Source organism: Archocentrus centrarchus, chromosome 24, assembly GCF_007364275.1.
Source record: "Archocentrus centrarchus isolate MPI-CPG fArcCen1 chromosome 24, fArcCen1, whole genome shotgun sequence".
NCBI lineage: Eukaryota > Metazoa > Chordata > Actinopteri > Cichliformes > Cichlidae > Archocentrus > Archocentrus centrarchus.
In genome coordinates, this window is record NC_044369.1 from 727508 (window position 1) to 750254 (window position 22747).

At 43.6% G+C, this 22747-nt stretch overlaps 1 protein-coding gene across 1 annotated transcript in view; it reads left to right on the forward strand.

Annotated features, from left to right (window-relative positions):
- The window catches only part of nmbr (neuromedin B receptor), a 68533-nt gene that overhangs the window by 31545 nt on the left and 14241 nt on the right, over positions 1-22747 (forward strand). Inside the window, exon 3 of the mRNA XM_030722043.1 lies at positions 201-416. Coding sequence (XP_030577903.1) covers positions 201-416 — 216 coding nt within the window. The remainder of the gene's footprint in view (positions 1-200; positions 417-22747) is intronic.

Below are 22747 nucleotides of genomic sequence, written 5' to 3' on the forward strand. Positions count from 1 at the left end.
CTTCTTTCCTGCCCTCATTTTCACACTGATTTCATCTCCTTCTTTCCTGCCCTCATTTTCACACTGATTTCATCTCCTTCTTTCCCTTCCTTTTGTCTTGTCTTCTACAACAACTTTTCAAAAAATTGTTCAATATTTCCTTTCCTTTCCTTTCCTTGTTTTCTCGCCTTTCCTAATTTCCTCTCCTTATTTCCTCTCAGGGTCACAGGGACAACACCAATGTCACCTTTGTGAATTGTGTGCCCTACCCGCTGTCCAATCAGATGCACCCTAAGATCCACTCAGTGATGATCTTCCTGGTTTACTTCCTCATCCCTCTTGCCATCATCTCGGTGTACTACTACCACATCGCCCGAACGCTCATCAAGAGCGCCCACGACATGCCAGGGGAAGTCAGCGAGCACACCAAGAGACAGGTGAGCAGCAGATGGTGAATGGACGAGTGAAACAGTGTCGAGTGTGTCATAGAAAGAATTTCTCTGGACAGATGATGTCCAGCAGGAGCAAAATAAATTGATAGCGCCTGTGATTTCTAAATCTTGGGGAAGATCAGGCATCTGAAGTTGAGTTAAGGCGGGATCAACTCAGACATGATGCTTTTTGCACCCACACCTCCCACTCCACAGTTTCAGTGGCCTCCATACACAGCTCGGTCATGAGGGAGGCTCAGTGGCCGACTGTGTCAGCCAGAGTGAGTAATCACTTTACACAAGCTTGATCTTCACAGATGGAGGAGAGGTCAGAGGGAGGGGGAGCTGAATTATTAACATCCCACCAGCAGCAGGTCAGATCAGGTGTACATGCTCAGTGATGGCAAAGCTGGGAGGCAGTGCTGTCTCTGCAGAGTGCTTCACGACAATAATCACTGCTGATGGAAAGTTCGTTGCACTAATACAGTCAGAGTCTGGTCATACTCATCAATTTGAGTTTCTCTTTTCCACGGAAATAAGTTTTTACTTCCTATTTTCCCATTTTTGTTGAGCCGTCAGTCAGAGCTGACACTTCCTGGAGCTTTTCCACATTAAAAGCCTGATGAGAAAAGGCCCGATTGTGGCAGTCTGCTGGAAGCCTTTTATTTTCATGCAGTCTGTGCAGAGTTCAGTGAGTCTGAATTTGGGGCACTTGGTGGCAGTCAGACATGAGCAGACCTGTTAGTATTAGCAACAGCAGGCTCGTTACAGCTTTGACTGGGTGAAAACATTCAGATGTGGACTTTTTCTTTGCTCACTCAGCTTTGACCTGAAATATGGACTGGGCTCAGAGATCTGAAATCTGACTGCATCACACACATAAACATATAAATGTGTGGACCTTCAGCATCACTCGGACCTGTTTCACAGAGTTTGACACATGCAAAAATGTTTCCTTTCTTTTCCGGTGATCTCTTTGGATTTTGCCTTAAAAGCCACGTGTAAAAACTCGAGATGTAAAAAGAGTTTTAAATGCAGTATGATGAGCAGCTACATCCATCCAGAGCGGAGATGAGGCTCAGACTTGTTTCAGTTGAGAGAAACATGATTTGGAAATTAGGTTTTACTAATCACGTTTAACTTCAGCTGGACTTGTTTAAGCTCAGGACTTGAACTGAGCTTGTTAAAGACTAACCTGAGACCTTTGAATTGCCTCAGACTCTGTCTGAGAGCCCACTGAGTTAATGACTTTGTCTCGGGGGGGAATTGAGATAATGTCTTGCAGCTTTGGTGGAGCCCGCTGACATCCAGCAGTCATACTATAAACACAGATGAATCTAAAAAAATCCATCCAACACCAAATGATAGTCAGGGATTTTGAGTTTTCACTAGAAAAGAGGAATGAACGTCAGTAGAAACAAGACAAAATCCATGTGTGTAAATGAGAGGGAGGCAGAGACGGTGAGGGTCAGCCTTTGTCTCTGGATACAAACTAACCCTTAAACATGATTAGTCAACTGAGAGAACAGAAAACTCAGTTTGACCAAAAATCTCCCACACTGATTCTCCACATTTGATTTGTGTCTCTGTGATCTGGACACACTTTATTTGAACTTTCTTCACAAAGTCTTAAATTTGACTCATGCTGATAAAACAGAAGTCATCCTTTGTGAGATCTGGTCCCACCATCCTGACACAGTCCTGAAGAAGAGTTTAACTGAGTGCACCATCTCCCCAAAAACTAATGAATACTGAAAGAAAGTTCAGCTGCAGCTGAACTCAGGGTTAATGCAGTCCTGAATCAGCTCCTCAGAGACGAGGACAGTCGAAGCTTCTCCCTGTAACATGGAAAAAACTGCGATGGTCTGCCTGGCTCTGAAGCACAGACTCTGGCAGACCATCACAGTCTATCACAGGCCATCACAGACAATCACAGACCATCACAGACCATCACAGTCTATCACAGTCTATCACAGTCTATTACAGACCATCACAGTCTATCACAGTCTATCACAGACCATCACAGTCTATCACAGACCACCATAGTCTATCACAGACCACCATAGTCTATCACAGTCTATCACAGTCTATTACAGACCATCACAGTCTATCACAGACCATCACAGACCATCACAGTCTATCACAGTCTATCACAGACCATCACAGTCTATCACAGTCTATCACAGACCATCACAGTCTATCACAGACCATCATAGTCTATCACAGTATCTCACAGACCATCACAGTCTATCACAGTCTATCACAGACCATCACAGTCTATCACAGACCATCATAGTCTATCACAGTATCTCACAGACCATCACAGTCTATCACAGTCTATCACAGACCATCACAGTCTATCACAGTCTATCACAGTCCATCACAGTCTATCACAGTCTATCACAGTCTATCACAGTCTATCACAGTCTATCACAGTCTATCACAGACCATCACAGTCTATCACAGACCATCACAGTCTATCACAGACCATCACAGTCTATCAAAGACCATCATAGTCTATCACAGTCTATCACAGACCATCACAGACAATCACAGTCTATCACAGTCTATCACAGTCTATCACAGACCATCACAGTCTATCACAGACCATCATAGTCTATCACAGTCTATCACAGTCTATCACAGACCACCATAGTCTATCACAGACCATCAAAGTCTATCACAGACCATCATAGTCTATCACAGTCTATCACAGTCTATCACAGACCACCATAGTCTATCACAGTCTATCACAGACCATCACAGACCATCACAGTCTATCACAGTCTATCACAGTCTATCACAGACCATCACAGTCTATCACAGACCATCACAGTCTATCACAGACCATCATAGTCTATCACAGTCTATCACAGTCTATCACAGACCACCATAGTCTATCACAGTCTATCACAGACCATCACAGACCATCACAGTCTATCACAGTCTATCACAGTCTATCACAGACCATCACAGTCTATCACAGACCATCACAGTCTATCACAGACCATCATAGTCTATCACAGTCTATCACAGACCATCACAGACCATCACAGTCTATCACAGTCTATCACAGTCTATCACAGACCATCATAGTCTATCACAGTCTATCACAGACCACCATAGTCTATCAAAGACCATCATAGTCTATCACAGTCTATCACAGTCTATCACAGACCACCATAGTCTATCACAGTCTATCACAGTCTATCACAGACCATCACAGTCTATCACAGACCATCACAGTCTATCACAGACCATCATAGTCTATCACAGTCTATCACAGACCATCACAGACCATCATAGTCTATCACAGTCTATCACAGACCATCATAGTCTATCACAGACCATCATAGTCTATCACAGTCTATCACAGACCACCATAGTCTATCACAGACCATCATAGTCTATCACAGTCTATCACAGTCTATCACAGACCACCATAGTCTATCACAGTCTATCACAGTCTATCACAGACCATCATAGTCTATCACAGTCTATCACAGTCTATCACAGACCACCATAGTCTATCACAGTCTATCACAGTCTATCACAGACCATCACAGTCTATCACAGACCATCACAGGCCACAGTTTCTGACTGAAAGAACTGAAAAGCTTGTTAAAATGTTCCTGAGTCTGCAGTAGAGGAAAAAACAGGGAAGATTAAATATAAACTATGACCTGATGTTTCTCTGTATGTTTGGCTCGTCACTGACCATTAATCTTAATACAGTTTCCATCCAAATGTAACTAAAAGTATGAACGACATTCCAGTCAATCTGCAAAATAAATATAAAGTAATGTTTCCATCCTTATCAGCTGGCAGCAGAGCTGGAGCTCTCCTGTGGGAGTTAATCCCTGCAGAGTGGAAGCTCTTCCAGAAGCACTCGGATGCACACAGTGACATCATCACTCGGACTGTTGATCACATCATTCTGCTTCCTGTTTGTTAAAGAACTGACCTCAAAATCCTGCTATTAGTTTATGAAGCATTAAATAGTTTAAGGCTGATCAGCTGTTAGGTCTTAAATCAGGTTGTGTCTGGTAGCTGCTGCTTTCCTCACACTCTGATACTGTGCTGTAACACGTTAGCCATAAAGGACCTTTTTCATTTTATGGCCTCTCTCATCAGGTTTTTACCTGCACAAAGTTAAAAACATAGAATGGGCTTAAATGTTAACCTTCCACACACCACAGTGAAATTCAGAGGTCGACTGAAAATGCAAAAAAATTTTTTAATAAAACCAATGAAAGAATTTATGCTAAAATTGTTGGGATATGATACCCAGTTTAACCAACACACCATCAGCTGACCCCGTGCAGACTGTCTCATATTTTTTGTTCTGGTGGCTCTTTTTAGTTTTTTGGTTCCATGATTGATCTGCTACTTTCAATCTTTCAATTCAATTCAATTTTATTTATATAGCACCAAATCACAACAAACAGTCTCCTCAAGGCACTTTGTATTGCAGGTAAAGACCCTACAATAATACAGAGAAATACAGATAATACAGAGAAAACCCAACAATCTTGTATTTTAACTTCAAATTCTGCCAATCAGCTCGCTCAGGACCTTCATGCTTTCTACCCAGCAGCTGGCACAGCGGTCCGGTTGCTGTGATAGTGTCACTGATGTAATTTAGCTGCTTCCACAGAGCGGATCTTGTCTCATGGTTGGACTCCAGCTCCACCCTCTTGGACTGCAGCTGCTGCTGATGGTCCTGGTTCTGCTCTGGAGGGTTGGTCTAAACTGGAGATGCAGCAGGTGGAGACGAGGTTTATGTGCTGCTAAGCACGAGTCTCTCTGAGGCTGCAGAGCACAAGGGCTGCTAGCTGCAGTCCAAGATGGTGGAGTTTGAGTTCACTACCAGCATGCGAGATTAACTGCAAACACATCAGTTCCAAACCCGCCTATTCTCTTATCAGAGGGCAGAACTAATTCATTACACTCCCTAAGATAAGAGACACACACACACACAGAAACAAAAATAAATAAAACAAAACTTAAAACACAATGAGACACACAACGTGTGTCTCATTGTGTTTAGACTGTGATATTTCTCATTTGGAGAAATCCCCTACAGAGTGATGCCATTATCGTTGATGAGATGAATTACTTCAGACATGTGACAGTAAATAAATTCCCACTTCCTGCAGATTAATGCAGCCCAGCTCTTCCTCTCTGAGCCTGACAGCTCAAACGAACTCCTCACAATGGTATGTAGTGACAGAAAATAAAAGGCTTCAGCAGAACTCAGAGATTCCAGTCAGGAAAACTGAAGTGAAAGGAAGAAGATTATTTGTATGAGATTTTCTGTGTGACTCTGCTCTGAGGCTTCAATGACAGCAGATCTAAGGTGGAGGTGGGTTGCAAAGCTGCTTGCATCTGTGCTCTGCGGGCAGGCTAAAGCTAATTTCTTGGCCTGCCTTGATTACTGCTGTGCCTGATGAAACATTGTTCCTGTGTAATGTTTTAAACAGAGCAGCACAGGAACCAAATGTTTAGAAAGCTCCTCATTGATCCAAACATCTGTAACTGGAAGCAAACTGATCTCTTTCATCAGCCATGAATGCTGACTGACTGATGAACGAGAGCTCATCAGCCACCACAGTGATGCTGCCTGCAGATCTGAGTACTCCTAGCTGTACAGAATCAATTAATTTAAGAAACAGTCATTCAGGACTCCTAAATTAAAATGTCACCAAGCTATTTGAGCTGATAAAATGACATTTATGACCACATCTGCCAGATTTTTATGCCATAATTAGCTGTTTTAGATGAAACTGCACCTGCTCTGAAAGCTACCAACTGTTCATCCACACAGAGATCAGTACCAGGGACATAAGATTTGGATATCTGGGCTGCAAACATTGTCCCACCGTCCCTGAAAGCAGCATGTTTGTGCATCCATGTTCTGCCTATAGAGGCTGAGAGAAGTTTGCTGTGGGTGCCAGAGTGATGGTGACTGTGAACACTGACGTCTCTGACAGTTTAGCAGGAGGAGTTTGTGGAACTGTTGTTGGCTTTGACATGGTAGGAATGACATTCAAACTCTTCTGGTTGAGTTTACTGCACTACAAACTTCTTAAAGTACATTTAAAAAAAAAAAAGAAAACAAAATGAATATATACAAAATATAATATTACTCCCTTAAAAGTAAACACTGCCCAGAGAGTGAGCTGCCTTCGAGGTTTGCACTCTCAAAGTGCTTCTTGACATGTACACTGCTTAAAAAAATAAAGGGAACACTTAAACAACACAATATAACTCCAAATAAATCAAACTTCTGTGAAATCAAACTGTCCACTTAGGAAACAACAGTGATTGACAATCAATTTCACATGCTGTTGTGCAAATGGAATAGACAACAGGTGGAAATTACTGGCAATTAGCAAGACACACTCAATAAAGGAGTGGTTCTGCAGGTGGGGACCACAGACCACTTCTCAGTACCTATGCTTTCTGGCTGATGGTTTGGTCACTTTTGAAAGTTGGTGGTGCTTTCACACTCGTGGTAGCATGAGACGGACTCAGGTAGTGCAGCTCATCCAGGATGGCACATCAATGCAAGCTGTGGCAAGAAGGTTTGCTGTCTGTCAGTGTAGTGTCCAGACGCTGGAGGCGCTACCAGGAGACAAGCCAGTACACCAGGAGACGTGGAGGAGGCCGTAGGAGGGCAACAACCCAGCAGCAGGACCGCTACCTCTGCCTTTGTGCAAGGAGGAACAGGAGGAGCACTGCCAGAGCCCTGCAAAATGACCTCCAGCAGGCCACAAATGTGCATGTGTCTGCGCAAACGGTTAGAAACCGACTCCATGAGGATGGTATGAGGGCCCGACGTCCACAGATGGGGGTTGTGCTCACAGCCCAACACCGTGCAGGACGCTTGGCATTTGCCAGAGAACACCAGGATTGGCAAATTCGCCACTGGCGCCCTGTGCTCTTCACAGATGAAAGCAGGTTCACACTGAGCACATGTGACAGAGTCTGGAGACGCCATGGAGAGCGATCTGCTGCCTGCAACATCCTTCAGCATGACCGGTTTGGCAGTGGGTCAGTAATGGTGTGGGGTGGCATTTCTTTGGAGGGCCGCATAGCCCTCCATGTGCTCGCCAGAGGTAGCATGACTGCCATTAGGTACCGAGATGAGATCCTCAGACCCCTTGTGAGACCATATGCTGGTGCGGTCGGCCCTGGGTTCCTCCTAATGCAGGACAATGCTAGACCTTATGTGGCTGGAGTGTGTCAGCAGTTCCTGCAAGATGAAGGCATTGAAGCTGTGGACTGGCCCGCCCGTTCCCCAGACCTGAATCCGATCAAGCACATCTGGGACATCATGTCTCGCTCCATCCACCAACGTCACGTTGCACCACAGACTGTCCAGGAGTTGGTGGATGCTTTAGTCCAGGTCTGTGAGGAGAGCCCTCAGGAGACCATCCGCCACCTCATCAGGAGCATGCCCAGGAGTTGTAGGGAGGTCATACAGTCACGTGGAGGCCACACACAATACTGAGCCTCATTTTGACTTGTTTTAAGGACATTACATCAAAGTTGGATCAGCCTGTAGTGTGTTTTTCCACTTTAATTTTGTGTGTGACTCCAAATCCAGGCCTCCATTGGTTAATAAATTTGATTTCTATTGATGATTTGTGTGTGATTCAAAATGAAAATGGTGTCCTGTAAACGGCACCTAAGTAGTCCTGTCTCCATCCTTCTCAGATTGTTTGTCTCTGCGCCCTGCAGCACTGTCTGTGGTCTCTGTTCACGCCTCATGTTTGAACTTGAACAGCCAATAAACCGCTTGCTTTTGTTTCATATCTTCCTCCTATGTGTCCTGCATTCAGGTGCTCCTCTACATTGCCTGGTTCATAACTCTCTGAGTCTTGTAGGTCTGTACGGCATGATTCACAGTAAAACATTATAGTGCAGTTATTAGAAGTGGGAAAATTGCAGTAAAACCAAAGCCTATGATGTGACATAATATACACGTTTCTAAAGATGACCTCACTTCCTCAGTTGAAGATTAAAATTTAAGCTGAAGTTTCGTATGAATCCTTTGAAATTAAACTCGTGACATCAAACCTTTCATTTTTGTCCCTTTACCACAGCAGCTGGCATGCCTTTCATTTTCATGTGACAGTTGAGTGACATCCTCAGAATAACAAAAGGATGGTTCGCCGTTGGACATCATTCTCTGTGAGATTAACCTGCAGATCAATCCGATGGGAGGGAATTACAGCCATCAGCTTGGCAGGTTGCATTGACTGAGCTTTGTGGCGGCACTCTGGCTCTTGTCAGAGTGTCACCATCTAAAAGAAACCAGAAAATAACTTCAGCTTTGCTTCATCAATTGGGAGGTCTAAAAATGACGAAAATAGGCCAGCAGATAATAAATAGTAGAAAGAGGGGGAAGAAAGGAGGAAGAATCATTGCAAAGCTTTCCAGAATTTAAATAATTCCTAAATCAATTTCCACTCAACATCCAGGGTTCAGCTCAAACAGCAGTGAGATTGTTTATTTTGGATTTGAGTTGTTTTTTTCTCTGTGAATTGCCACTTCACAGAGGTTGAGGGGGTTGTGCGCAGGAGGAGGCGTGGCCCCACCGTCCTCTGAGCCCACCACCTGCAGGTGGTGTTGTAGGGTGAGAGATAGCAGCTAGATATAGTCAGAATTACCGCAATGCATGGCCTGGGCTTTGGAACCAGTGTCCTGGAGAGGGGCTGGACTCTGTTCCAGTCTGGAGTTACCTCGTTAAGAGGCGGTGGGCTGGGGTGGGTATCCTTGTATCCTCTCGGAGTTCTCACTGGTGGAATGAGAGGGTTGTTTCCCTGTGTCTCTGGGCCGGTGAATGGTTTCTGCTTTGTTTGTGCTTACACACTGAATGATAGCTCCAGCTTTCTTCACTGTGTGGGGTCCTTGAGGGTGCTCCATCCAGTGACTCCATTGTCCTACTGAGAGACTTCAACGCTCGTGTGGGCAGTGACAGTGAGACCTGGAGGGGTGTGATTGGGAGGAACGACCTGCCTGATCTGAACCTGAATGATGTTTTGTTATTGGACTTCTGTGCAAACCACAGTTTGTCCATAAAGAACACCATGTTTGAAGATAAGGACGTCCATAAGTGCACATGGCACCAGGACACCCTAGGTCACAGGTCAGTGATTGATTTTGTAATCGTATCATCAGATCTGTGGCCGTATGTTCTGGACACTCGGGTAAAGAGAGATGTTGTGATTTGAACTGAATTGAACTTCTTTTAGCTCCATGTTTGGTCTCCACCATCCTGATGAGATAAAACTCCATCACTTTCACTTTCTTGACTATCTTGTCTATATTTTTTTGCATTGTGTACATGTGATTTATCAGAGCTTGTTTTATGGAAAAAAAACCCTGATTTGAATGAAAACACTATGACTGAACCACAATGGTGTATGTGCAGTAAAACAAAAACTAATGATCTAAAAAGGTCTAAAGTTCCATAATGCTCCAGAGGCAATACTCCAAAACATTTTAGTCAAAGTGCTATAATGGGAGTCTTCTTCAGACACTAAGGTTAATTATGGAGTTCCACAGGGTTCTGTGCTAGGACCAATTCTATTTACATTATACATGCTTCCCTTAGGCAGTATTATTAGAAAGCATTGCATCAGTTTTCATTGTTATGCAGATGATACTTGTCAAGGATCAGCTGTGTAGCAGGCAGGAAGGGCACCCCAAGGCAGACGAGTTAAAGGAAAACAGTCTTTATTAGGCGTAGTGCAGGGTAAAGCCGGGAGTAAAAAGCAACAAAACTGAAACATTAACAGGCATGAACAGAAAACCAGGAAGAACACGGGAGGTACACAGCCAGGGAGCGGTCACGATTTGAGGGTGCAGGCCGTGTGGCGTGGAAAGAGGTGAGGACCCAAAAGCAGGACGCAGGAGATGATGTAAAAAGGTGAACCAAAATGAGCCTTTATTATGGCAACAGAAAAAAGGAATAGCAAAATAAACTGGAGCACCAAAAACAAACAAAAAACCTACACTGGAAAATAACTAAGGAGGTCTGGAGAACACAGGGAAACACAGCCACAGGACAACAAGACTGACATCTGACCAGGGCAAAACTCAGACAATAAATACACAGAGGAAACCAGGGGTGAGTGGGAACAGCTGGGGTAACAGGAGAACAGCATAACACTAACGAGACTCAGGGAGGTAAAGCAAAACACAAGCACACAGGAAAAGGAACTGTCAAAATAAGACAGGAAGTAGCCCACTATGGTACACACAGACTTGACACATAAGGAGACTGGCACACAGAGGGACTCTAAACATGACTCAGCAGAATCCAACAACTCCTAAGCTGACACCAGACAGGGAACAACTGAACAGGGAAAAAACAGACACCTGAGACACAATGAAGAAAACCACCAGCACACAAGAACACGGGGAGACAGATACACAGAGGAGCACAGACACAGGAGCATAAAGACACAGGAAGATGGGAACCCAGTAAAATCAGAATAACCTATAATTAACAAAAAACCAAAACAATACAAAACAACTGAGGAACTAGACTGTAAGGAAAATTAAGAACACTAAGATGCAGGGCCACTGGGCCAGGATCATGACAGGAGCAGACGACAACAACAAAACAACAGGCACTGAAAACACTGGACTTAAATACACAGGACTGATGAGGGAAGAGGAAACAGGTGGGAACACAGGTGACGCTGATTACCAAGACGAGACCAGGGGACACAAAACTGGATACAACAGACAGGGACTGGACGACTATAAAAACAAAACAGGAAGTACGACGAGGGAACAGAGACGCAAACCTGACACAGAATACTGGGAGACACAAGGAACTAGAAACCAACTGAGGACAAATACAAAAGATAACAAAACATAATCCAAGAACAGAAACAATACCAAGAAAACATAAAACACTGGGCCACTGGCCCAGGACATGACAATACTCAGCTTTACCTATCAATGAAGCCAGATGACACACATCAGTTAGTTAAACTGCAGGAATGTCTTAAAGACATTAAGGCCTGGATGACCTCTAATTTCCTGCTTCTAAATTCAGATCAAACTGAAGTTCTTGTACTCGGCCCCACAAATCTCACAAACATGGTGTCAAACCAGATACTTTCTCTGGATGGCATTACTTTGGCCTCCAGTAACACTGTGAGAAATCTTGGAGTCATTTTTGACCAGGATATGTCCTTCAATGCACATATTAAACAAATATGTAGGACCGCTTTTTTGCATTTGTGTAATATTTCTAAAATTAGAAACATCCTTTCTCAGAGTGATGCTGAAAAGCTCATTCATGCATTTATTACTTCTAGGCTGGATTATTGTAATTCATTATTATCAGGCTGTCCTAAAAGCTTCCTGAAAAGCCTTCAGCTGATCCAAAATGCTGCAGCTAGAGTACTGACAGGGACTAGAAAGAGAGCAGATTTCTCCCATATTGGCTTCTCTTCATTGGCTCCCTGTTAAATCTAGAATAGAATTTAAAATCCTTCTCATCACCTACAAGGTCTTGAATAATCAGGCACCATCTTATCTCAAAGACCTCATAGTACCATATCACCCCAACAGAGCACTTCGCTCTCAGACTGCTGGCTTACTTGTGGTTCCTAGGATACTTAAGAGTAGAATGGGAGGCAGAGCCTTCAGCTTTCAGGCCCCTCTTCTGTGGAACCAGCTTCCAGCTTGGATTCAGGAGACAGACACCCTCTCTATTTTTAAGATTAGGCTTAAAACTTTCCTTTATGATCAAGCTTATAGTTAGAGCTGGGTCAGGTGACCCTGAACCCTCCCTTAGTTATGCTGCTATAGGCCTAGGCTGCTGGGGGGGGGGGGTTCCCATAATGCACTGTTTCTTTTCATTCACCTTATTTACTTTGTTTATACCCCATTCTGCATTTAATCATTAATTGTCATTAATCTCTGTCTCTCTTCCACAGCATGTCTTTTCTCTCCCCTCAGCCCCCCCTCAGCAGATGACCCCCCCTCCCTGAGCCTGGTTCTGCTGGAGGTTTCTTCCTGTTAAAAGGGAGTTTTTCCTTCCCAGAATCAGAATCAGAATCAGAAGGTTTTATTGCCATATGGGTGAACAGGTTCACAGCATTAGGAAATTGCTGCGGTACTTCATGCTTACATAAAAAACAAATAAGTATAAAAACTATAAGACAATGTTACAAATATGCAAATTACAAATATACAGAGATATTAGAACTATAACTATAACACAATATTATAAAATATACAGTGCAGAGAATAATTAAAAGATAAAAGAATGTAAACTATATTCCAGTAATATGTACATCAGTGCAGACAGACAGACAGGTGCATAAACATAGGGTCATCGGTGTTTGTGGAGGGTGGTGGTAACAGTCTTAGGATTATTGTTCATGAGTCCAACAGCAGAGGGGAAGAAACTGTTCTTATGGCGGGAGGTTCTGGTCCGTATGGACCGTAGCCTCCTGCCTGAGGGGAGAGGGTCAAAAAGTCTGTGCCCAGGGTGAGAGTGGTCGGCTGTGATCCGACCTGCACGCCCCAGTGTCCTGGAGGTGTACAGGTCCTGGAGAGATGGGAGGTTACAGCCAATCACCTTCTCAGCAGAGTGCACAACGCGCTGTAGTCTCTGTTTGTCCCTAGTGGTGGCTCCAGCGTACCACACAGTGATGGAGGAGGTGAGGATGGACTCAATGATGGCAGTATAGAACTGCACCATGGTCCTTGCTGGCAAGTTGAATTTCTTCAACTGCCGCAGGAAGTACATCCTCTGCTGGGCCTTTTTGACGACAGAGGTGATGGTGGGCTCCCACTTGAGGTCCTGGGTGATGGTAGTTCCCAGGAAGCGAAATGAGTCCACTGTGGTGATGGGGGTGCCAGTCAGGATGATGGAGGGTAGAGGGGCTGTGTGCTTCCTAAAGTCCACTATAATCTCCACTGTCTTCTGGGCGTTCAGTACCAGGTTATTGTGGCTGCACCAGGACGCCAGACGTTTGACCTCCATCCTGTAGGCCGACTCGTCCCCGTCTGAGATGAGTCCGATGAGAGTCGTGTCATCTGCAAACTTAATAAGCCACTGTCACTAAGTGCTGCTCATAGGGGGTCGTTTTGACTGTCGGGGTTTCTCTGTATTATTGTAGGGTCTTTACCCACAATACAAAGCGCCTTGAGGCGACTGTTTGTTGTGATTTGGCGCTATATAAATAAAATTGAATTGAATTGATTGTTGTAATTATGATGGAAGGAAACAAGGAAGTCAGGTAATATAAAGCTGACTGATAGGGAGGAAGTTGGATGGTTGGACGGGTCAACCAGAAACAAAGATTTTTCTTTGGTTTTGGTCTCATTGTCAGCACAGTTCTTTGAAACCTTTACAGTTCCGCTCACTTTAACGACTTTACTTTAAACCAAACTTTGCTCCCTGTCTTACCCTAATCAGGTTTCTGTATGGTTTGGTAAATTTCATGTGTAACTGCCAAAATGATCATTATTGGGACTTAAAAATGAAACTCAACCCATGATCAGTATGATAAAACTTTACTACATGTTTCAGTTTAACTGAGGGAAAAACACAAGCATGATTGCATGCAAGTGAATTTTCAGCTTGTTTGTAGCTTGTTTCTGCTGAGTAGCGCTGCAGTGCAGCCACAGCTTCATTCACTTCAGGTGACAGGTGATTGACAGCTGCAGAGTTTAGCAAAATGATGCACGGGGCAGGTGAAAGGAACTGCGTGAAACCTGTTTCCAATGTGTGTGTGTGCTGATGTGTGGCTGCTGTGGAGCATATGAGCCTGAAGCAAGTCATGAATGATGCTGGGACCGGCACTGCATGGACTCGACTTGCAGCATTAAAAATAAATAAGTGAGAGAAATACAAACTCTCTCAGGACTGAGCAGTTATCAAACAAGAAAGGGAGGTAACTCATAAAAAAAGAGGAAAATATTAAAAGTCTCAAGGATTTAACTTATAAGATATGTATAAATTACAGGTCAGTTATAAATGGCATAGTTACCTCCATGTATTCTGTACAAAATTATATATATATATATATATATATATATATATATATATATATATATATATATATATATATATATATATATATATATATATATATATAGAGTCAAGTTCTGCAGACACATAGTTTACAGCTTTTTACTTTCTGTGATGGAGGTTTAGGAGAGATCATGATTACAGATGATAAAAAAAGGTAAATATTAACAGCAAGTTTGTGACTGGACTCAAACTTGAGTCCAAACAGTGGGGGAAAGCATCATTTGCTAGCATGCTTATTTCACTAGCAGGGTAGAGCTGAATGAAGGCAATAAAGCCAAATGTTTTGAAGCTCTCGATCAGCAAGTATAGGCATGAAGTACCAGGCTGATTTTCATGAACCATAGTGGAGAGGTGGATCACTAAAGAAAGAACCCAGTAAATATTAATGGCAGTTTCTTGTGCTTTCTCAGTTACTCCTCTGACAAATCCTATTCAGAAGAAGCTCAGTCATAGTAGTACCGTACCATCTCTGCATTTATGGTCTCTGGAAAGTTTTGCAGAACATGTGGAACCTTCACGATGGCCAGATACAGCTGTTGTATAAAGATCAGAAGAAATTAAACAATAAAATATTTTTTTTGTTTTTATTTTTTTGGGTGACTTTGAGCTCTGCAGTCCTCATTGAGTTAACTTTACAAAATCTAAATCACACCAGTTATTTTAAAATATTGCCAGTGTGCCCTGAAGGAAGGCAGCAAACCCCAAACTGTTTATGTGGACCATTTCTTTGGCCAACCTATAAAACATCTTTACAGGTACTTTGCCCATTCAGTCTACATGTGTTTTGTGGACTTGGAGAAGGCATTTGACTGTGTCCCTTGGGGTATCCTGTGGGGGGGGGTGCTGTGGGAGTATGGGGTGTCTGACCCGTTGTTGTGGGCCATTCCCTGTGCAACGGCAGTGAGAGCTTGGTCCATATCGTGGGCAATAAGTTGGATTCGTTTCCTGTGGGTGTTGGACTCCGTCAGGGCTGCCCTTTGTCACCGATTCTGTTCATAATTTTTATGGACAGAATTTCTAGGTGTAGCCAGGTGGAGGAAGGCTTCTTCCTTGGTGGCTTCAGAATCTCATCTCTGCTCTTTGAGGATGATGCAGTCCTGTTGGCTTCATCAGGTGGTGGCCTCCAGCTCGCAGAGAAACGGTTCGCAGCCGAGTGTGAAGCGGCTGGCATGAGAATCAGCACCTCTAAGTCGGAGGCCATGGTCCTCAGCTGGAAAAGGGTGGAGTGCCCTCTCCAGCTCAGGGACAAGTTGCTGCCCCAGGTGGAGGAGTTCAAGTATCTCGGGGTCTTGTTCACGAGTGACGGGAGAAGGAAACAGGAGATTGACAGACAGATTGGAGCTGCATCTGCAGTAATGTGGATGCTGCACTGGTCTGTCGTGGTAAAGAGGGCGTAAAACCTATGGTCAGCTTTGGGTTAGTGACCAAAAGAACAAGATTGTGGATACAAGCATCAGAAATGAGCTTCCTCTGAAGGGTGGCTGGCCTCTCCCTTAGAGATAGGGTGAGGAGTGCAGCCATTCGGGAGGGTCTCAAAGTAGAGCTGCTGCTCCTCCTGGACGCCTCTTGGGTGAGGCCTTCTGGGGGTGTTCTACTGGGAGGAGGCCCCGGGGCAGACCCAGGACACGCTGGAGAGATTATATCTCTTGGCTGGCCTGGGAACACCTTGCCCCCCCCCCTCCCCGGATGAGTTGGAGGAGATGACCTGGGAGAGGGAGGCCTGGGGTTCTCTGCTTAGGCTGCTGCCCCCACGACCCGGCTCCAGATAAGCAGAAGAAAATGGATGGATGGATGGATGGATGGATCCTCAGAGGTCAGACAGCTTCCACCAGAAAAAATTAAAAGTTTGCTGAGATGACTTATTAAAAAACTCTGCTGGGTCTGACTTCTTCTCCAGGGGATTCAAGTCTTTTTTAAACTCCAAATATTTTCAGTGCGCTCTGTGCCATTCGGCATCTCATGAGACTGAAAATCAGTGTTGAGTCTGCGCTGACCTCCCTCACTTTCTCCTCTGGGATATAATACACCAGCTCAACAGGCCTCATCACTTTCCTGCTTCACCTGCCACTGTACATCATCATCAGTGCCACCACCATGGTTCTTTTGATGGAGACTGTTTGTGCACAGCCTCCTCCTGCAGAGAAAAGACAAGCTGCCTCCAGTCTCTTCACAAAAGCAACAATGTGTTTTATTTTAAACTGCACTCCATAAAATCGCTATTCTAAATTGTATCTGACAGCTTAAATCGAGCTGATTTGAAATTGCATGTTTTCTGGAATCACTTTACAGAAAAATTCATGTAAATTAAAACAAATCTAAAACAGCTGTCAAACGTCCAAAAAAAAAAAAAAGAAGAAATAATATTTCACATCAAAAAGAGGAATATTCAGGTATCAATTAACACAGTTGCAGTGATACAAGCAGAGCCACTACTGTATAAAAGCACTCAGAGAAAAATTCACATGAATCGATGGAAGGATTCCAGCCCATTCATCCATTCACTTAACCATTTATTCAATTCATGGTCGCAGACTGTGGGAGGAGGCTGGAGTATCCAGAAGGCACCGGGAGGGAGAACATGCAGACTAGAACCCAGGAACTTCTTGGCTTGAAGCAGCAGTGCTAACAACACCACTGTGTTGTTTTGGGAGAATTCCCTTAAAGGAAAAGATGGCAGTGGTCTTTCCCCTGTCCCCAAAGAGCCAATCAACAGCTGAGCCACAGAACGTATTAGCCAATCACGTAAAGGATTCAGAACAGTTTCAGCTGTGTGGTGGTAGGCATATCTACTCAGTATCCTAGCAAAGCTTACCCAGTCATATGAATGGGTAAGTGTGTCCAAACCTTTGACTGTTACTGTGTGTCAAAGAGTGAGCACACACTCTCCAGAGGAAGCTTGCATCCACAGTCTTCATCCTGCCTGTTGCCTGTTGTGTGTGTGAGTGTGTGTGTGTCCACTCTTACCTAAATGACACCAGATACAGCAAAGACTGTGAAAGCACAAAGTGTGAGTAGAAATTCATCACATCTACGAGCTGCATTTCCAATAATGCCACGACGTCATGAAGCAGCGTTAATGTGGAATCTGTGACCCGAGACTGTCAGCGGACATCGTTTCACCAAAGCCTGAACTCATTTTTTCAAATTAAGGTGAAAAATCTACCTATAATCCACAGTGATTGAGTTCTCCATCCACAGAGAATCTCTCATATCTCCATGCCTGTAGTGTCCTTCGACACTAAACCACCAGATTACACACGTCACTGGAAACCGTGTGTGGATGTTGTTGCAGGTGAAATTGTCCCCATTGCCTGTTTAATCACTCAGTGCACATTCAGCTGCAGAAATTGTCACCATCATCAATCTACTGAAGGCTTTTCAGCTCAACTTTAACGTCTTGACATTCATAAGCAGGAGCATAAATGAAACTCACTGCGTTCTTTTTATAAGTCTAAACTTTTCCTTTAAGCTGCTCTGAACTGAACAGCTCGTGTAAATCATTTGAAGATGTTGTGAGCTGCACTGTGAAGTTTGCTGGAGGCAGAACTGTGAGCTCAGGTACTGCATGTACCCACCTCATGATTGTTTGGTTTGTGGCTCAAAGTCATCGTGCACCTTTTTACAGCCACCACATTTTCAATTAAGTTTTGTCTGTGTCTATAATAAACCAGTTTTAACCCTTTATTTACCACGAGACTGCTGGCCTGCTCAGCTTTCAGGAACCATTTGGATTTTTCCAAGGCAACAAATTGTCGTGTAATTACGCTAATGCAAAGTGCCCAATCATGTCGGCAACAATAAGATGGGGCATCTCGCCCTCGACAGCTGTCCATTAAAGGGTTAATTCAAATTATTTTCAACTCTCCAAATACAGTTTCCACACAGAGATTGAAAGCTTCAAAATGTCATGGAAAATTTTATCTACTGCAGCCAGTGAGGCTGTACCCATGGATGCATATAATTTGTAATGTCAGTGACTCAAATCTATACACACAGTTTAGTGTTGGGTCACCAACCACAGGCTGGAACTGCTGCATTAATCTGATGTCTAAGGAAATTCTATAAGAAGAAACTGAGAAGCTGCTTTTGGCTGTGCCCTTATTCACAGGGAGCTGCCACAGTGGGTACCTCCACTGATTCGAGTTTCTGGTCTGTAACTGAGGACCTTTCATATATTAGGCAAATGTGTAAACCACTACACTGTGGAGCTACATGTGAGAAGAAGCTACATGCAGAAAATAGCTGTTTACACTACATCACTGCTGTCTATCACAGCACGGCCACCCCAGATTAAACGTCTGCCACCCCACAGAGCCGGAACCATTGCTCTGTGGCCTTTGTTCCACACACATCTTACAGAAAACCACCCACTGAAATTTAAGTTATAGGAGCTTAGTCAACAAAGAGAATGACTTTGAAAGTGAAACTGCTGATCTACTGGGATTTTCCCACAAAAAAACTATTAAAAGGGTTTACAGAGAATGGCCCAGAATATCCAGTAAGGAGAATGGCCAGACTGCTTTGGGTAGACAGGAAGATAACCACTTGTTACAACCAAGGTATGCAGAAGAGCATGTCTAAATGCACAACACATCAAACAAACAGATGTCCACACAGCAGCAGAAGACCACGCTGGTGCTTCTTCTGTCAGCTAAGAGCAGGAAACCGAGGCTACAGTTCACACACAACATAACAGAAGATTGGAACCACTTTGCCTGGTTTAAGTCTGGATTTCTGCTGCAACATTCAGATGATGGGGTCAGAATTTGGTGTAAACAACATAAAGGCGTGGATCCATCCTGCCTCGTACCTACAGCTCAGGCTGCTGCTGGCGTCATGGTGTTGGGGATATTTTCCTGCCACACTTTGGGTCCTTTAGCACCAATAGAGCGCCATTTAACTACAACAGCCTCCCTGACTGTTGTTGCTGTCCATCCCTTTATGGCCACAGTGTACCATCTTCTGATGGCTGCAGGGTAATGTGCCATATTGTGGGAACGATGCTTTTAAGCTGCAGTGTCAAATTTGTCTCCGTGCCCTCCTGTGTCCTGTGTTTCGTTACTTCCTGTTTATTTAATAGTCTCCTGTGTCATGTGTGTTTATTTTTGCTCCCTCTGTCTTTCTCTGATTGGTTTCAGCCATGTCCCGTAGTGTTTCTCATTTCCATAATTACCCCAGTGTGAATTTAAGCCCTGAGGTTTCCTCTGTTCCCCTCATGGGTGTGTGACCCTCTGTTTTGTCTCCAGATGAGACTGCCCTGCTCTGCATGTGTTTGGTTCATTTTTGCATAACAGTAATAAAGTTTTGAGTTTCTGAGTTTACATTTTGTCTCAGGAGTCCTGCGTTTGGGTTCACACAGTGTAAACATGACATCCTCAGCTGCTCCAGCATCCTCCCACAGACCAACACATGCATGTTAAGTTAATTAGTGATTCTAAATTGGCTGTCAGTGTGAATTTAGGATATATAACAAGCTTGAATTCCCTAGAATAAACTGTTTGAATGTTTGTTTCTAGTATAAAACTCTTTGAATGGTCTGTGACACCAGAAAAGAGCTATGTGAATGCCAGCCTTTTTCCATATGAAGCTTTTCACATCTCTCAGCTCTGTCAGCAGCAGCTTTTCTGCAGTCTCTGTTTCCACTGTTGCTACCACTGAGTGAATGAGACTGACAGTAAGCAGAGAGAGGGGTGGCAGGTGACTGAGGTGAGCGTTCAGAGAAACAGCGAGAAGGAATACTAAAGAGAGACAGAGAGAGATGAAGGGGAACAGACTGAAAAACACTAAACAGAAAAAACATGACCGCAGCAAACAGTGTGCAGGTGTGAGTGTCAGAGCAGCAGGTTTGTGAAAGCTGCAAATATCCTGCATTTTAAACAGGTCTATCTCAGAAGGATGCCATGAAATTTGGCTGTTATTCCCATCCTATTCCCACAGAAAGCATCTACAGGTTGCTGCACTTGCTGGTAAACTTAACTCTGTCTTTGGATCTTGTTTCCACACAGTTTAGTGTAAAGACGGCTGCTGCAGCTTTTTCTTTTAGGTGCATCCAAAATGTTTTCTGAGACTGAGATCACAAAAAGTGTTGCTAGATTAAAATTAGAGGGTGTGGTTTTACACAAACACACCTCCTTTTTTAGGGTCTCCCACTTACATTCAGTGAAGCATCAGGGCAGAGCGGCCTGAGGGGAAACAAAGGTATACACACACGCAAGCCGTGGCTCAGATAGTAGATGTTTGTCCAATAATGGTGGCTGAGCAGCTTACATGGTAACTAAACCACCACCGCTGTTTCTGCGCATGTGGAGCTTAGCTAAGGATAAAGTCTATTTATACACAAACAGAGACCAACAGACAAAATGAAAAGGTTTAGTCACACTCGTTTATTGTTCAATCAAAATGGTCTTCAAGAAAATAATAACCAATCAGCACCTGGTAGAGCAGGAGGAGGAAGCTGTCCATTTTTCCCAGATAATCTTGGCAACAGAGCAGAAAAAGTGCGATAATATTCAGAGCAGCAGGTGGTTTAGTGTGGCAAAACATTTTTCTCCAAAATAATGTGCAGAGCATTGAGCAGAAAGAAGACAATTATCTTTGCTGAAGCTGTGGTTATGATTGTTCACAGAAGTTTTAGTTCATGTTCGCTTTGCTTACAAGTAAACAAAACTTTTCACTTTGTTTGAGAGTTTGTCAAGTTTGAAGCAATATGTTGATTTTCTACAAACTTTATTTTCATGCTGGGAAGCCTCCAAGGAAAAAGAATTAGCTTAATGAACTGGAAAGAGCAGAAACGAGCCTGCTTTGCAACAATACGCTGGTTGGAGGACCATCTGGATTTGTTGGAGCGAGCCAAATGGTTTCTCTAAGACAACAAATCCAGTGTTTTCAGCTAGCTCCAGTTTCCATTAATTATTTTGGATTAACAAAAAAGGTTAGCTAGGTAAAAGTATGACACATCATGAGGCTGATTATGAATTGTTTGTGATTTCAGTAAATTCATTCATCATCTGGTTGAACATGTACGTCCACATGAGTTATTGTCACTTCGTTTATGCATGCATGCTGAAGTGCACTGCTCCAAAAAAATTAAAGGAACGCTTTAATCAGTTTAGCATCAAGTCATTTAAACTTCTGTGATACTGATGTGGTCAGGTAAGTATCAGAGGGGGTTATTAATCAGTCTCTGTACAACAATGAGGGGCAGCAATGAGACAACCTCCAAACAGGAGTGGTTTTACAGGCGGAGGACACTCACATTTTTCCCTTCTCAAAAGCACCCTGACTGCCATCAGGTATCAGTATGAAATCCTTGGAGCCATTGACAGACCCTGCACTGGTCCAGATCTGGGAGGAGATCCTCCAAGACTTCACACTGTAAACCCGGATAAGTTGAATCTGCTTAAAAAACCAAGGTAACTCGTTGCCTTAAATTTTTTAAGTAATGAAACAGTTCATTTAACTCAGCCTGTTAAGTAAGCACTACTCCATTTCCAATTGAACTAAACTGTATGTTCTAATTGACCAAACTCATCTTTTATAGTTCATGAAAAAATAAAATGTCTTTTGATCAATCAATCCCCCCTATCCTTTTCATGGCTGTGTGGGGGTGGTGGGGGCTGGAGCCCATCCCAGCTGACAAGGCAGTAAAATGCAGGGTACACCCCGTAAAGGTCACCAGCCTGTTGCAGGGCTGACACAGACAACCATTCACACCTGTGGGAAATTTAGAGAGACCAATTAACCTAACCCCAGTAACTGCATGTCTTCAGATTGTGGGAGGAAACCCACACAGACACAGGGAGAACATACATGAGTCCACACAGCAAGAGTCCCGGGCTAAGGTGGAATTGAACCCAGACTATCAGATAGCTATTCTAGCTGTGAGGTAGCACTGCTAACCATCATGCCACCATGCAGCAGCGTTTTAATCCACTCTGTTAAAACTGGTATAAACTAGATTTTTTGCAGGTGCAAAACTTGATGATATTAAGTTGTTTGAAGTCAAACACATGATTACAATAAGATAGACCATCACAAAGTACAGTCTACTCAGCATTAACAAGTAATGTTCACATTCTAGGCAATTTTAAGTAATATGAACTCAATATTTTTAAGTGGAATCAAAATCTGGGTTTACAGTGCATCCATCATTTCATTAGGAGCCCCGACACTAAATTCAAGCACCCAGGGGGTCATACAAACACTGAGCACCATTTTGAGCTGCTGCAGTGAATGCAGTGTTCCAGCTGCTGCATCATTT